At 41.1% G+C, this 17,529-nt stretch overlaps 1 protein-coding gene across 6 annotated transcripts in view; it reads right to left on the bottom strand.

Moving 5' to 3' along the window:
- LOC129771129 (G-protein coupled receptor 52) overlaps positions 1 to 17,529 on the bottom strand; it is a 96,870-nt gene that overhangs the window by 22,788 nt on the left and 56,553 nt on the right. For 4 of the 6 annotated variants that reach the window (XR_008742293.1, XM_055774496.1, XM_055774497.1 and 1 more), the window contains exon 2: positions 3 to 383. Coding sequence is in view for 5 of the 6 variants with exons in the window: in XM_055774496.1 (XP_055630471.1) it covers positions 3 to 171 (169 nt within the window). In the remaining variant the exon portion in view is untranslated. The remainder of the gene's footprint in view (positions 1 to 2; positions 384 to 17,529) is intronic. The other 2 variants (XM_055774499.1, XM_055774498.1) reach the window with 2 other exon arrangements.

Genomic DNA, 17,529 nt, shown 5'->3' with positions numbered 1-17,529 from the left:
ACCCTTAAAATTCAGAAATGTGGCGACTACAATGAGATTTGCTACGATGATTGCGACCGCTAAGATGAGAATGATAGTAGCAAGCGTAAGTGCCTCCAGGGTTGAGCCGGATTTCAGGTGACTCAGCCCGTGCATCGTAACTCCTGAAACAGAGACGGACGAGATGAGCATCGTTGACGTCCGGTAGCATCACTAACTACTAGGGCTGGGCAAGGTCCACCTTACAGTTTACCTCGCATCCGGTCATGACGTTTTGGCACCGGAAGAGAGAAAATTTTCGTTCGGTTCGTTGCAAACGGCTTTTCCGCTTAAACTTTCATCCACAACCATTGGCGATCATCAGCTGATCGAAATAAATTCTGCTGCTCTTGCTTTTCACCAATCTGTAAAACAAAAAAAAAATACAACGATTAATATCGCTCGAAAATATTGTGTCAATGTCATCGCTGTAATGGACGTCAGAGCGGATAATTTTCCCATCAATTAGTTTTCTAAAACGCGTAAATTTAATTTTCTCTTGTTGCATTCTCTCAGCATGGACACATAATCTGCCTACTGATGCAATTTATTCGCAGCTGTGCGGAGACAGACTAGCGGAAACCCTTCGGGATCGGTCCGGCGAAAGCCGTAATGAGATTGGACAGATAAACTATATGCACACATAGGGAGTGAAAGAGACGGGACTGTTCTATCTGTTCTTTGTTTCTCATCATGAAAGTGGTCATTCCAAAATTATCTCTGGAAGAAGGGACACTAAATTGCGCAAATGGTGTCGAATGCAACATCACCGACCGGCAGCCGTTATCAAGAGACTAATGAATCCCTAGGCGATAGTTGGATGTACCCTCGAAATGTTCTGTTCGTGTTATTGAATTATAACAAGTTATTGGGCAGCTCTGGGAAAACTTCCGCACGATGATTAGCAGGAAAAAAGACGTGATTCCGATCGCTTGCATGATAGACAACAAATTAACTAACAGCATGATACAGTCAAGATTCGACCAGAGCTGCATGATGCCAATTCAAAGCATCAATAGTGAATATCGGCAGCAGATTTTTTTTTGCGTATCCAATTTGTTTATTTTTTTTGACAATCGAAGGTAATTGGATTTGGAGCGTAATGAACTTATGACTCATTCAATGAAGTTATGCACCAAAGAACCAAATTTCAAATCAAGATTTAAGACAAAATTTAAAACGTTATCTGAATAAGCACTAGTAATAAAAACATAAATTCTTTGAAACTAATTTAATTTTTATGCACCATCCTTTGAGCGGGGCGAGTTTAAAAAACTACATAATTAGATTTAAAATATTTTAGGTTTTCACTATTTTTATGTTTTTTTTTGAGAAATCTCTGCATTTGCTTGACCAAACTTCAATGTCTATATACCATTGGATCGATAATTAAATACTTGTTTAAAGAGCCGTGGGTAGACCTAGGTTTCATAGTGTAATTTATAAGAAACAACAACCACAAGCATTTGAAAAACTATTTAAAGGTACAGGTATTTTGAAGCGTTGTCACGTCACAAAAATAGAGCATTTTTTTAGTTTATCAGACGAACTTAAGTTCCTCTTCGCGCACCCATGGATATTTGCCAACATTACCATTCACGATCGTATTGTGGAATTTCATGCCATCCCCGGTCTTTTATATCCGTTCTTAACGAATCGGAAGTCACCATCCTCGATTCCAAAATGGCATCGGAATACGATACTCGACTTCCGCTGGTAAGCCCATATTGTATGCGTTTTCCATATTTTTTAGCAATCAATGCTATCATCAGCAAACCGCAAACAAAATAAGATTATATCATATATTATGGAACTACGTTCATATATTGTTGATAAAACATAGGAGAATGATCATTTGTATGTTTTGAAACGGAACTGTAATTAATTGAATTAATCATTAATGTTCAACAGTCCGAAACAGCAAAAAGTCAGGTGTTGCCTCGTCACAAAAGTATTTGACTGACAACGAGCCAATCTAACTATAAAACATTCTCCAACTGATGATTCTTGTTGGAAATTTTCTTAATTTTACTATAACATCGTTTAATTTTGTGTGCTTTATTCATGAAAACGCATAAAAAGTGTTTGTAGTGAGTCAAAATGTTGTTACGTCACACTGGAATGGTATACGATCCATTTCGTGACGTGACAACAACTTCTGGAGACAGTTGATATTGCTCTATTTGTGGACCGATCTAAACCAAATTGTGTGGGTTGTTGACCTTCATTGTTTGCTCAGAGAAACTCAAGTATAAAAATGTTAGAACCTATGTTCATCTAATAAACTAAAAAAATGGTCTATTTTTGTGACGTGACAACGCTTCAAAATACCTATTTTCAAATGCTTGTTTCTCATAAATTACAAAATGAAACGTAAGTCTTCCCACGGCTTTTCAAACAAGCATTTAATCACCCATTCGATTGTATATAGACATTGAAGCTTGGTTAAGCATGTGCAGAGAAATCTCAAGAAACATAAACATAGTGAAAACCTAAAATATTTTAAATATAATTATGTAGTTTTTTAAACTCGCCTCTCTCGAAGGTTGGTGCATAAAAATTAAATCTGTTACAAAAAAATTATGATTTAACTTGTGCTTATTCAGATAACGTTTTCAATTTTCTCCTAAAACTAGATTTGGAATTTGGTTCTCTGGTGCATAACCTCATTGAATGGGTCCTATGCAAAATTTCAATTTAATCGGACTTAAGGAAGAGCGGCGCAAAGCAGTCAAAGTTTGAGTTTTTTGAAAATCGAAAAATCACCCAAGGGATTAATGAAATAGAGGTTTTCGAGAAAAAACAAATTGATGCCAAATGTCTTAAAATTGCCATCTTGAAAAAAAAAATTGCCAAAAATTGACACTCTGGAAGACCGAAGAACGGACCGAAAAATATTTTAGGCATCCAATAACTGTATATTTGTATGTCGGGTCGATTGTTTACAGTAGCATTTTTTTAGTTACCTCCTTAGGTTTCCAAAAAGAACTTCCAGCCGTTGCGATTGGAATTGAATAGGCGCACCCGCACCCGCACCCGAATACATTGAAGAATCGAATGGTTTCAAAGGAGTTATCTTGGTTACCTTCTCAGGTTTCCCACAGTTAACTGTCTGCCGACTGGCGATTGGAAAAAGTACGTGTGATAAATAATCGGATACATAGCCAATCCCATTAATTTTACAGGTTTTCCTTCTCAGGATACCTAAAGATAATCCTATCCTATCTCTATCCCTACTAACAACTATCCCTTCCATGATAAACGCTAGGGAACCACGCTATAGAGGTGACCTTTCTGGCTTTCGGGCAACGAATATCATACTAACATTCCTTCCCTTCCCCTGGTGATTGTAAGGAAGTGGCCGGCGTCGTTATTGACCATTTAAAGCTCGAATCACCGAAAATTGCACAACGAGAATGATTTGCTAGTCCCCTAGCGTCATTCTGTGTGTTCTTTGTGCAATATGGTTGGTTCAGGTCAATCACAGAAAGCAACTACGATGTGTACAGTCTACTCAAGCTCAAGCTCAAGCTCAAAATTGACACTCTGGGACACTTTTCCGAAATATCAGTAGATACCGACGTTTCGTGCAATTATAAGACATTTGGCATAAAAAAAAATAATTTAAAACCCCGATTTCCGGTGATTTTCCGGTTTTCAAAAAACTCAAATTATAACGTCTGCGACACTAAAAAATGAAATCCGATTGAGCTAATATTTTGCATTGGGTATATTATCGTGCAAACCAACATTTCGCAGCAAGTTCCGAATGAAAAATCGAGATAATTTTATTGGCACCCATAAGTTTTGCCTCGCATTCCAAAATCGACCCAATCCATGTGTCAATTTTTGACAATTTTTTTTTTGAGATCACAGTAGTTCTCGACGTTTCATGCAATTTTAAGACATTTGGCATCAAACAAAATTTTTCGAAAACTTCGATTTCCTCCCCCCTTGGATGATTTTACGATTTTCGAAAAACTCAAACTTTTACCGCATTGTGCCACTCTTCCTTAACCCTTTTACTACGGCAGTGTGCTCCGTAGTAGTGCTACCGCTGAACGGAGCACTGCGCCGAAAAGTATGCATATCGGGCTGGTGTGATCGATGTGCAGTATCACCCTGATAGACGAAACTCGTACACACATGTCGTCGCGCGGATGTCGCCTATAGACGACGCTCGTAGCGAAAGGGTTAACTCCGATTGAGCTGATATTTTGCACAGGGTGTTTTTTCGAAGTGGAGAACATTTTTATGGGGTAACTTTTTGAATTCCGAGATGATCATTTTCATTGCCACCCTAATGTATATGTTATACTCGTTGCATAAAATAAAATTTATTTGCATGCAATTTTTTAAATGGTTATATTGGACTATTGGTAACGTTCATCCCGAGCTTCCATGTTACATGTAGGCCATCCGTCAAAATTTCGTTATAAAACCTGGTAATATTATTGTGTGACATCCAACTCCATCAGGAAATCCCCCATTACGCCATTCACTGTCTGGAATCCTATCACTTGTCTTACCAGTTTGGCTGTTAGACTCTCACTGCGGAGCTGTGTGCAATTTCTTACTACACATCAGCATATGCAGTATATAATGCAGGGTGACATACAGTAGTTATGTCGTGTCCCACACATCCCCCTTTTTCTCTAGAGAAAATAAAACAATTTGAAAAAAAGCTATTATACATTGCAAAGTAAAATCATTAGGATAAATCAAAGTCTGCATTGAAAATTTATGCTGACGACACAAACCGATAGTTTCCGCCCTGATGAAAAATTTTGTCGCTCAAGGAAACCATCCCTGGCCGAACCTATGGGATTAGATCATTCTGGACCTGGACCTTCTTGGTATGCGTAGCATGACGCCTCACATGATGACCTCCCAGAATTACAAAGGATCAAGCTGCCGTTTCGTTCATGCATCACAGTAAAACGCATCGCGCTGAACCTACTTTCACCTCTATATCGGAAAGGGAGTTCAACGATAACTATATCTCATGGTTTAACCTTACTCGCCTTTGCACCACTGTGAATATCCTCTCGTTGTTTCGAGAGGAGTTTAGTCTCACGATTTCTTGCATCCAGTAGCCGTTCATCGTGTTCCGATTTACCATAACTTAAAAGTGACAACCAACGCTTAATTTTGCGACCATTTAACACTTCTTCCGGAGATATTTTGGTTAAACTGTGATCTGCCGCGTTATAAGACTGAACTGCAACATGCAATTCTTTCTGGTAGCTTGTTTCTGTTGGAAATGCAGTATACATGGCTTTATTTACAACTTTCATAAAGCTTTCTACCAGCCCATTCTGCTGGAGCTAGAAAGGTATCGAGAATATGGTAATGCCACGCTCCGAGGAATATTTAACGTAATCTTCGCCATTGAATGGCAGTTCGTTATCCGACTTCATCGCCCTTGGGAAACCCTCCCTGTCAAAAATAAAATCCAATACTGCTCTCCTGTGCTCAAATTTTGTTGACTTCACAGGTCGCGCTATAGTGTACCTGAATCTGAGATCTATGATAACCAAAATGGATATTCCCCCTAGTTTTATGTATGGTCCGTTGAAATCAAGAGCGGTAGTTCTCTATACGACTTTTGGGGCAAATGCTCTTTGCACGGGAGGTGGTTGCATTGATCGTCCGTTTACATAGCAAATGGCGCAAGATTTTACCCATTTTTGACGTAGGACTACGTCTAACCGGAAGATATAGGGGGTGAAATGGAAATCTAGGCACTGAACAAGTAGGAAAAAATGCAAGATTTGGAACGCTTATAACTCGAGCATTTCTCAATAGATCGCAAAGGTTTTTGCATCAATTGATAGGAAATATATCTACGCATCTATCATAACGAATAACATTTCATTTTTCTTGAGATAAATAATTGAATAATTGTGAAATATCAAGCATTGTCAAAATGCACTATGTGCCCATTTTTGATTGGTCCATTTTGTGCTCCTCAAATCGTACCGACAAAAACGGGCAACCAGAGCAGCAGCGAAATAGAATAAAGCACGATTGGAAAGGAAAAAGAAAACAATGAACGAAACATTGGTCGCAGTCTCACACATGCGTAATTCTCGAGCCTGCCAGTCAGCTTAAAAATCCCCGCTCCGCTGCCGTAACGATCATTCTCATTCAAACCGACACCACATCGGTTCGCATCACAACACATCAACAAACCAACCCAAGCAGCCATGTCTGGACATGGTAAAGGAGGAAAAGTGAAGGGAAAGGCAAAATCCCGCTCGAACCGTGTTGATCTGGAGTTCCCCGCAAGGGTAGCTAGGCCGAGCGCGTTAGTACCAGTGCACCAGTCCACCTAGCCGGCGTTATATAGTTTCGGCCGCCGAAGTGATCGAGTTAGCTGGTAAAGCTGCTCGCGACGATAAGAAAACCCGCATTCGGAACAGAACACATTCGGTTCTGTGGACATCAAGACAACAACAGGCAATTGCAGCGAGTGGCGAGTGGCAAACGCAATCGCAAAACGGCATCAGGTAGCAGAAGAAAAAAGTTTGTCCTTCATACACACTGCTTTGGTGGCAAATCCAGAACAAGGCGGCATCGAGGGCGTTCGAAATGGTTTTTTTCAAAACCACGAGTACTAAGTTTTCTAAATTGGAACCATTCCATAAAACAAGGCGCTTTTCAGGGCCATTAAACCTTCCAAAAAAGAGTTTAGGAAATACAGTTCAATGCTTTCTAAAACAATATCCAAAATAATAATAAAACACAAATTGATTTTTTCATAATTTGTTTGCCAGGATATGATGAGTATGTGAATTTGGCAGTTGTTCTGAGCTTATTGATTTTCACCAATTCTTAAATTGATTCTAGATTGAAAGTACAGTAATTTACACTTATCTCGACATTTAGCTAATTGGACGGACCAGTAATGCGACATATTTAGTTGGACATTTTTGTAAACATAGAGTTCGGGGTCCAAATTATGACCCCACATTGAAGGTCGACACTGTACCACTGTCATCGCAAATGTTCAATTACAGGTTAAAATTACCTCCAATCCGATACTGAGTGGTGGTAAAGAAAAAAAAGGAAAAAGAAAACAATGAACGAAACATTGGTCGCAGTCTCACACATGCGTAATTCTCGAGCCTGCCAGTCAGCTTAAAAATCCCCGCTCCGCTGCCGTAACGATCATTCTCATTCAAACCGACAACACATCGGTTCGCATCACAACACATCAACAAACCAACCCAAGCAGCCATGTCTGGACATGGTAAAGGAGGAAAAGTGAAGGGAAAGGCAAAATCCCGCTCGAACCGTGTTGATCTGGAGTTCCCCGCAAGGGTAGCTAGGCCGAGCGCGTTAGTACCAGTGCACCAGTCCACCTAGCCGGCGTTATATAGTTTCGGCCGCCGAAGTGATCGAGTTAGCTGGTAAAGCTGCTCGCGACGATAAGAAAACCCGCATTCGGAACAGAACACATTCGGTTCTGTGGACATCAAGACAACAACAGGCAATTGCAGCGAGTGGCGAGTGGCAAACGCAATCGCAAAACGGCATCAGGTAGCAGAAGAAAAAAGTTTGTCCTTCATACACACTGCTTTGGTGGCAAATCCAGAACAAGGCGGCATCGAGGGCGTTCGAAATGGTTTTTTTCAAAACCACGAGTACTAAGTTTTCTAAATTGGAACCATTCCATAAAACAAGGCGCTTTTCAGGGCCATTAAACCTTCCAAAAAAGAGTTTAGGAAATACAGTTCAATGCTTTCTAAAACAATATCCAAAATAATAATAAAACACAAATTGATTTTTTCATAATTTGTTTGCCAGGATATGATGAGTATGTGAATTTGGCAGTTGTTCTGAGCTTATTGATTTTCACCAATTCTTAAATTGATTCTAGATTGAAAGTACAGTAATTTACACTTATCTCGACATTTAGCTAATTGGACGGACCAGTAATGCGACATATTTAGTTGGACATTTTTGTAAACATAGAGTTCGGGGTCCAAATTATGACCCCACATTGAAGGTCGACACTGTACCACTGTCATCGCAAATGTTCAATTACAGGTTAAAATTACCTCCAATCCGATACTGAGTGGTGGTAATGCGACGTGCCATTGAATGTAATTTACTGTAAAATATGTCACAAGCTGGATGGGAAGAAATTTTCCAACTGTGAAAGCTGTGGCGAGTGGCAAATGCAATCGCTAAACAGCAAGGTTTAGCCGAACAAGATGGGGATATCGAGTGATAACAAAACAATAAACTATTTAAATTGAAGATAATTTTGTGATCCTGAAAAGGACCCTTTTTAGCCTGCATGTGAATCCAACGAGCGAACAAATCGTAATGAATGTATTTTTTTGCCATCGCTCCCTTTTAACGCTCATTCGTTCGTCTCGTTGGACTCGCCCCTCTGGCTGAGTCTGCCGATTTGTCTCTTTCCTGTGAGTGTGTACCGCTAGAGTATAAAACACGCGGACCCCAAAAAAATATCTTATTTTCTTTCAAACCGTAAACCCGTGTGGTTGTACGGCATCGGCATCGTGGACGTAACAAAGGAGGACAAGTTAAGGGAAAGGCAAAGTCTCACTCGAACCGTGCAGGTCTCCAGTTCCCTGTTGGTCGCATTCACTGATTGCTCCGCAAGGGTAACTAGGCCGAACGGATTGGTGCCGGAGCACCAGTATACCTAACAGCGATTATAGAATTTCGTCCGTCGGAGTGCTCGAGTTGGCTTGCAAAGCTGCTCACGACAATCAGAAAACCCGCATCAAGAACAGAGCAGCTTCGGTTCGGCGCTCATCAAGGCAACAATTAGTTTCAGTGAGTGGCAAAGTGTTTCTCCGGCACGTCGCATCAAATGTAATTTACTGAACAACATGTCACAAGCTGGATGGGAAGAAATTTTCCAACTGTGAAAGCTGTGGCGAGTGGCAAACGCAATAGCTAAACAGGAAGGTTTAACCGAACAAGATGGGAATATCGAGTGATAACAAAAACACAACACCAAAGGTTCTTTTCAGAAACATCAACATATTCATGAAGAGTAAACAGTAAACTAATCCATTTTTAAGGTAGATAGGTAGGTATTCACGTAGGAGGAGAAAATAAAACAATATATTTAAAATATATATTTAACAAAAGCTGTCCCTTTTGTATAGTCCTACGTCACTCCGGTTATGTCCCCGACATTACCCACCCGTCTTTTTTTCCGCATCAGCACTCATCCTAGGTCACCATACACGCTTACGAAGAATGCTTTTCATATTAGCTTCAAGTGGATTCCTACATAAGCTACCTTCAACGCTTTTTCACGAAGTGCTGAGAAATAACAGCACACCCTTTCTTCGTTATGAATCCACCGATAAAGACAAGATCGTCCGCTTCTGACATGAATTAGGACAAACTTTTTGTGTGTGTTTCCATGGCACGGATTACACCCGTCAGAGTATCGTCTTGCTCTGTGTTCTCACGGATTCCCTCCTCAGTGAGGAATTCGCTCTCGAACGGTTCTAAGTGACAAAGTTCCCATGCACTGACCTCTTCATTGAATGCGTCATCATCTCCACAATATAGACACGACGAAGGGTCCGCTATATTGCCCATTCCTTTTATGTACTCAATGTCATAGTTGTACGGGCTGAGGCGTAGAGCCCATCCAGCGGCTCTTGTCAATGCTCGTTCCGGCTCTTTACGCGATTTATTGAAAATGATGGTCATTCTGCCCACACTGTGTTCTAAGCTTTCCACTGGTTTTGGGCATACTTTTCCGCACTAGACATGTTGATTTTTTCGTTCGGATGTGGCGTTCGAGTAATAGAAAATAAATTGTTTTTTTCTCAATGAGTGTCTACTTCCTACTGTTCAATATGATATTAACTTAACCATGAATTAACTTACCCATGAGCTAACAAGAAAAATAATAATAGACGTCACGATGTGAAAAGTAGCTATGGCAGCGCGTGCTATCACGAACCCTATACTCGCAAACTTTTCCATCTTCTCCACCTATTTCTGTTCATGGACACTGTGTAATGGCGGCTCGCAGAAAATAATTTATACATTATACTTGTATCATTAAACCATTACACAAACTGTTATAAGGCAACCGTCATACGTATATGTATATTTTATTCAACACTATTACATACGGCCATAGTTCGTTCGTATCAGTTCCATATCCCTTCTTATAATATGCAACATGCCCTCATGTATATTACGTTATACAAATACTAACAAATGAACCAAATGGATCGTCTAATAACTCCGTGCTTGCTGTTCTTTTCTTTCTGCTGCAGATAATACATCACTTCAACGGTACTCTCAACTCGCTATGTGTTTACGTTGGACTCCTCTCACGCACACAGTTCTTTTTTCCAATATTTTGGTATGCGGTTCTCACAACGCGCTTTGTGGGCTATGCTTGCGCACAAATTTTTCTAACCTTTTGTTATGCGGTTCTCTCAACGCGCATTTACAAAATTTAGGCCAAATTTATTATCATTGCGGTTCTCCCAACACGCTTTGTGTGTTCTTCTCACACATCTCTCTAATCTTTGTAATGCGGTACTCTCAACGCGCATTTACAGAAATGTAAGGCAATTGTTTTATGCGGTCCTCTCAACACGCTTTGTGGGCTTTTCTCATGCACACATTTTTTTTGTCTTTTTCTATGCTGTCCTCCCAACGCACATAGACCTGAATCATGACAAACTATGTTTTTTTCTCTGCGGCTCCCTCAACGCGCAATATATTCTCTCTCACTTTTTTGTTTTCACAAGGCACATTGCTTCGATTCGCAATGGGGGATTTCCTTTCTTCCTGAATATCGAATATATGTGGTTAATTTAAATGCTGCAAATTATCAGCAGCAAAACCTACCACGGTCGCCAAATGTGTGACATCCAACTCCATCAGGTAATCCCCCATTACGCCATTCACTGTCTGGAATCCTATCACTTGTCTTACCAGTTTGACTCTCACTGCGGAGCTGTGTGCAATTTCTTACTACACATCGGCATATGCAGTATATAATGCAGGGTGACATACAGTAGTTATGTCGTATCCCACACAATTATCTTCTCTCGGAACATATGGTTTCAACTTCCTGATGTCCTCGATTTTTTTTATATTGATCGGAGCGTTTCCATCTGGATAAGCTGGACTGGCAGGGAGATTCAATTGTTCCGGTTAAAATTACAAAAGCCGAAAAGTACTACTGTGTTTGTCACGTATGTGTTTTCTTGCCACCACCAGGTCCTTGAATTCTTTCGAGTGAGAAAACTGGTTGTACTGCGAAACATTGAAGTAAACTTTTTGGTCCTTTGGGGTATGCCGGCCACTACTTTCTAACGAAATAGGCGTTTTCTTGTAGTGGAATGGCCACCAGGATTTAAAGTCTACAATATCCTTCGCCTCAACAATTTCCGGCTCAAATCTATCGTTCTTGGAGCCTGATTTGACAAGATCTGCATACTGCTGTACTGTGTAGACACGATCCATCATATTAATCTCCTTCTTCAGGACTGCGAAGTCTCTGTCGCATGGCAGGAAACAATGTCCTCTTATCGGGAAATATTGGTCAACAGATTCAAATTTCCCCAGGGGGACCAAGGCTGAACACATCCTCACCATCGTGTTATTTTTGTTTTGAGCTGCGCATGAATCGGAAAAGAAGTGGAGGTGCTTAGCGTTTTCCAGATTCTCTGTGATGTACTGCATCAAAAACGAGCACACTTCGTTTGGATTCTGGGAGCCGTCCTTTTTCGTGGTACACGAAGAATTTAGCACTACCCTCCTTCATTGTGTATACCGAAGACATTCACCGTGAGCTGTCCCAAATAAAACGCATTCTGGACGGGAATATTATTAATCCATGGCAATAACTGCAACGATGTCATCGGATTGTTGGCCAAGTTCCGTCATAAGGGAATAAAATACCTTGGCTCGGTGTGAAGGTGATCTGGCATAGTGGTAACATCCATACTTTTCACGCTGAGGGTCATGATTTCAATTGTCACTCCCGACATTCTTCCAAAAATGGAAGTCACAGTGACGAACCAGCCAAATGCGTTCGGCGGTCAACGATTCGGTAGCACTGAAGAAATTCGTGACGCAGTTACATCGTATTTCAAAAAGTTGGACGCTACACACTTCACCCTCGGAATAGAAAAACTCATGCCACGCTATGGAAAATGCCTCCAACGTTATGGCGATTATGTAGAAAAATAGAAAAAAAACGCAGATTACCAAAATCATCTTGTTTTATGTCCTAACTTTATTTTTCCGCGATTTCTGCTGCTTATTCGGTTGTTTCATTCTGTACCGGACTTTGAAAAACTTTGAATAAATCAAAGCTTTGAGGCACCCCTAAATCATGTCCGATCGAGCTGAAACGTTTTTTTTATTAAATCGTTTATTTTTACAGGCTCAGTTACATAAGTTTAAAGGAGCCAAACTCCTATCTGTATAGTTACAAGTATATATAAACATTTTTCATGTTAATGAAGTAGAGAACCGATTACTCGCGGTTTGCTCGAGTTTAGAAGGGTGACATTTTTTTCAGGAAAAGGATGGGATATAAGGATATGTTGACAATGTTCACACTCACATTCGCACTCACATTCATCATACTCAATTCTTAAGCCTATCTTATATCTAATATGTATTTACATTTCACCTTATTCTATTGTTAGTAAGAAGGGATTTGATTTCTCGTGGAGGAAAAGGAAAAGGAGAATATAAGGATATAAGGACAATCACACACGAAGATCGATAGCTTTCAGGAAGACATATATTTGGGAATTGAGCAATGTAAAGAGACCCAGACAAAGGTAATGAGATAACAGCGTCTGGTTAAAGAACTCAAAATTTCTCGTATTCTCTCAAGGAAGTACGGCGAGTGCTTTTCCGGCCTCACTGAACGAATAGCTTCGACAGATGTAAGACTATCCGTTACAATGTAATAGTGTTCAACAGGTCGTGAGGCGACGCTGTCCAGCGCCCAATGTATTGCTGCCAATTCAGCAATATGCACTGAGCAAGGATTCTGAAGACTGTGGGAGGTGCTAAAAATTTCGTTGAATACTTCAAATCCTGTGGGCTCATTCATAGAGGTAAAGTACATATTATCACAATTGACACGCCCATACTTTGCATTGAAGATCGCAGGAACGATCCCCGATCGATGATAATCTGGAATTTCATGGATTTTCTCCTTCATGAACAGATCAAAATGCACAGAGGAATTGATGTAGTCAGGAAAACAAACACGGTTAGGAATATACGAAGAAGGATCAACCTGCATGGAGATGAATTCATGATATGAGCTCATGAATCCAGAATGAAAATTTAGCTCGATAGGCTGCTCAAAATTTCCAATCACCAATGGGTTCATAACCTTACACCGGATAAGGAACCGAAGAGATAATAAATTGAAGCGATCTTTCAGTGGGAGTACGCCTGCCAAAACCTCGAGACTCATGGTGTGCGTTGACGGCATACATCCCAACGCAATACGGAGACAAAGATACTGAATTCGCTCGAGTTTAATGAGGTGTGTTTTGGCAGCTGATTGAAAACAGAAACTGCCATACTCCATCACTGAGAGAATAGTTGTTCGATACAACATTATAAGATCTTCTGGATGGGCTCCCCATCATATGCCGGTAATTGTACGGAGAAAGTTTATTCTTTGTTAACATTTTTTACTCAGATACCTAATATGGACCCCCCAAGTACATTTGAAGTCGAATCAGACCCCAAGATACTTGAATGACATAGCATGAGTGATCGGTTTACCCAAAAGTTGAAGCTTTGGTTTTACTGGTCTATGCTTCCTAGAAAAAACCACCATCTCTGTTTTCTCCGTGGACGATTCGATCCCTAGCCCAATGGCCCAGGTTGAAAAATTGTTCAAAGTATCTTGTAAGGGTTCTTGCAGGTCGGATTCTTTTGATCCTACGACAGACACCACTCCATCATCTGCAAGTTGTCTTAAGCTGCAATTTTGTGTAAGGCAATTGTCAATGTCGCTTACATAGAAGTTGTACAAAAGGGTGCTTAAACAGCAGCCCTGAGGGAGGCCCATGTAAGAGACCCGACTCACTGCCGAATCTCCGTGAGAAAAATTCAAATGTTTCTCACAAAGCAAGTTATATAACATGTTATTCAATAGAGGCGGTAGACCCCGAGGGTGTAATTTGTCTGACAAAACCTCTATTGAAACAGAATCAAGGCCCCCTTTATGTCCAAGAATACTGAAGCCATTTTTTTTTCGGCGTAAGCCATTTGAATTTCTGAAGAAAGCAACGCAAGACAATCATTCGTCCCCTTGCCCCTGCGGAACCCATATTGTGTATCTGAGAGTAGGCCATTCGTTTCAACCCAACGAACAAGGCGAAACAAGATCATTTTCTCCAACAATTTTCGTATACAAGACAGCATTGCTATTGGGCGGTACGAATTGAAGTCGGGCGCGGGTTTTCCGGGTTTTTGAATAGCTATAATTCGCACTTGTCTCCAATCATCTAGAGCAATATTATGCTCCAGAAACCGATTGAATACATTCAACAAGCGATGTTCCGCCACATCAGGGAGATTTTTCAACAAGTTGAACTTAATTCTATCCGTTCCTGGAGCCGAGTTGTTACAAGAAAGGAGAGCAAGAGAGAATTCTACTATCGAAAACTCGGAATCAAGATCGCACCTATCTTGCACAGGAGCGGAATCGGGACAAACCTTCCGTGCAAAATTAAAAATCCATCAATGTGAATATTCTTCGCTTTCATTCGATGAAGAGCGATTTCTCATGTTTCGAGCCACTTTCCATAATTTTTTCATTGACGTTTCTCGTGACAAACCTCCCACGAAATTTCGCCAATAAGCACGTTTTTCTCTTTGATCAAGTTTTTAAATTGATTTTCAAGGTCCAAATACGTTTGAAAATTCTCAATGGTTCCACGTTTCCGAAAAGCTTTAAATGAACATTGGCTATCCCACCATGGATTGGGAGGCCTTTGACGAATAGTGGAGCTTGGGATGGGTTTCGTTTGAGCGCGAACAGCGCTGTCGTATATCAAACGAGAAATGAAGTTATACTCCTTCAATGGAGGCAAACCATTTCTGGAATTGATGGCTAGAGCAATTGCGTCCGCTTTTTTTTTTCAGTCAATTTGTCTTGTAAGGTCATATCCCATGTTTATAGATTCAGAAGAATTCGACCCAATGGTGATGAAAATTTTGATTGGCAAATGATCACTACCGTTGGGGTCCTGGATTATATTCCACTTGCAATCTAACGATAGTGAATTCGAACAAAGCGAGAGGTCAAGAGCACATGGGTTAGCAGGAGGTTTAGGTACACGTGTTGTTTCCCCAGTGTTCAAAACGGTCATATTGAAGCTGTTACAAAGGTCAACAATGAACGATTGTCGTCGTACTGTTCCCCCCAGGCAGTTCCGTGAGAGTTGAAATTTCCCAAGATCAATCGTGGCCTCGGGAGGAGTGAGCACATGTCAACAAGTTGCTTGCGGCTAACCACAGCTCTCGGAGGCCAATACAAGCTAACAATACAGAGGTCTTTGCCTCTGATGTTTGCATGACAAGCAACAGCTTCGATCCCTCCAATAGGTGGAAGGTCAATTAGAAAAAATGAGTGGCACTTATTGATCCCCAACAGCATCCCTTCGTATCTGTCATCACGGTCCAAGCGTATAATATTAAATTCGTGGAAAGAGAGATCATCTCGCGAAGAAAGCCAAGTTTCGGACAGAGCAAAAACATCACAATTGAACTTATGAATTAAAAATTTGAATGTATCCAATTTAGGGATAAGACTACGACAATTCCACTGTAAAACAGTGATATCTCCGACCTCTCTATTTAAATTAGACATCAAGAGAGATAATCATTGCAAGGAGGGGCCATGTTTGCATCAATTGTTGCAAAATTGTCTTTAATACTGGAAGCATTGAGATGACAATGGTTCTAATGGAGTCGGAAACGTTAAAACACATGAAGATTTGATCCACAAGGTCAGTCAACTTTATAAATGCCGATTGGGAAGTTGAACTGGACGGAAAAACAGGGACAGTTGGGGTTTTTGATGTCCCCTCGAGTGCTGGGCCATTCGAAGGTGAATTATTCCCACGGACACCAGGAGGAACCTGATTTTGCTTGTCCGCTGCACTCGATTTTTTAGGCATGCTAACAGGGGGTATAACCGGAGGGGCTTGTCCTTGAACTTTGGGAGTGGTCACATTTTTGCACCGGGGGTTCCCTTGGAAAATGAACGCTGTGCCCTCGTTAGCTGTGTCCGCTTCCATTTCGTCAACGGGCAACGTGGCGAAGACATTTTGTGTGTTGATTGGTTGTTGTTGTTGGGCCAGTGGAGAAGCGTCCTTTAAAATATCCGCAAAAGTGCGTTTCGAGCGTTCCTTCAAAGAGCGCTTCTGTGTCTCCCAGCGACTCTTGTAAGTTTCACAAACTGAGAGCTCGTGTGGGGATCCCCCGCAATGTGGACATTTATGCTCAGTCGCACTGCAGGATTTCACCTCATGTTGCTCTCCACAAGTGACACAGCGCTCCTTGTTGGCACAATAATCTGAAGTGTGACCAACTGACTTGCATTTTTGGCAAGTCATGGGCTTTGGCACGAAGAGTCCCACAGGCAGTCTCAATTTGCCCACCATGACGTAGTCAGGGAGAGCGGAACCAGCAATAGTTACTCGAAACGAGCCTGACGGCGTGAATTTATTTTTTCCCTCTTCTTGGGATACTTTATCTAGTTGGCGGCTGTCCAAAATTTTAACGCCAACCAAAGGGAGTATTTTGAATTCACCAACTCCTTCTTTTATCCTTTCGCACGTCAGACCCGTTTCAGTTACCATCCCCGAGATTTCTACGTCATGGGAGGGCACGTAGACACGATACTCTAGGGAGAATCTCTCGTCGATCACAATTGCATTTGCGTGTTTCCGATCACTCACGACAACACGCAGTTTGTACGGTTTAACCCTAGAGATTTCGACCACGGAGGAATAATATCTTGCCAGATCTTTCGAAACCTAAATGACATTGATAGACTTTCCTTTTGGTTTGGGCCGGAAAAAAACAACCCATGGACCAGCTCCAGGTGCATCGTCTGGATAGACCTTGACACGAGGAGAGGAAACAACTGAGGGGGAGGACGAGGTCGATTGTTGAGCGGGAGCGGGATCAGTAGGGCTGGGAGGCAAGTTCGGGAGTTGAGCGGAAGCGGGAGCGGGAGATTGAGGGGGCGAAGAGGAAAAGTTTGCCAATTTTTTTGAGGGGGGCTTGTTAAGGTAGATTACCTCTTTCTGAAGAGACATCTTCTGAGGGAGGAACGCGTTTAAGCGACTTCCCAGCCCCCGTTGTAGCTAGTGAGGAGGAAACAGTAGTTTCAATCTCCATGTCAACATGACCTTCTGCCATTACGGCAAATATAAAATAATATAATTTTTAATTTTTTTTTGTATTCCTAAATCTAATATATATTAT

This window comes from Toxorhynchites rutilus, chromosome 2 (genome assembly GCF_029784135.1).
Source record: "Toxorhynchites rutilus septentrionalis strain SRP chromosome 2, ASM2978413v1, whole genome shotgun sequence".
NCBI lineage: Eukaryota > Metazoa > Arthropoda > Insecta > Diptera > Culicidae > Toxorhynchites > Toxorhynchites rutilus.
The sequence above is the reverse complement of the archived record's forward strand: the minus strand, read 5'-3'. Positions and strand labels throughout refer to the sequence as shown.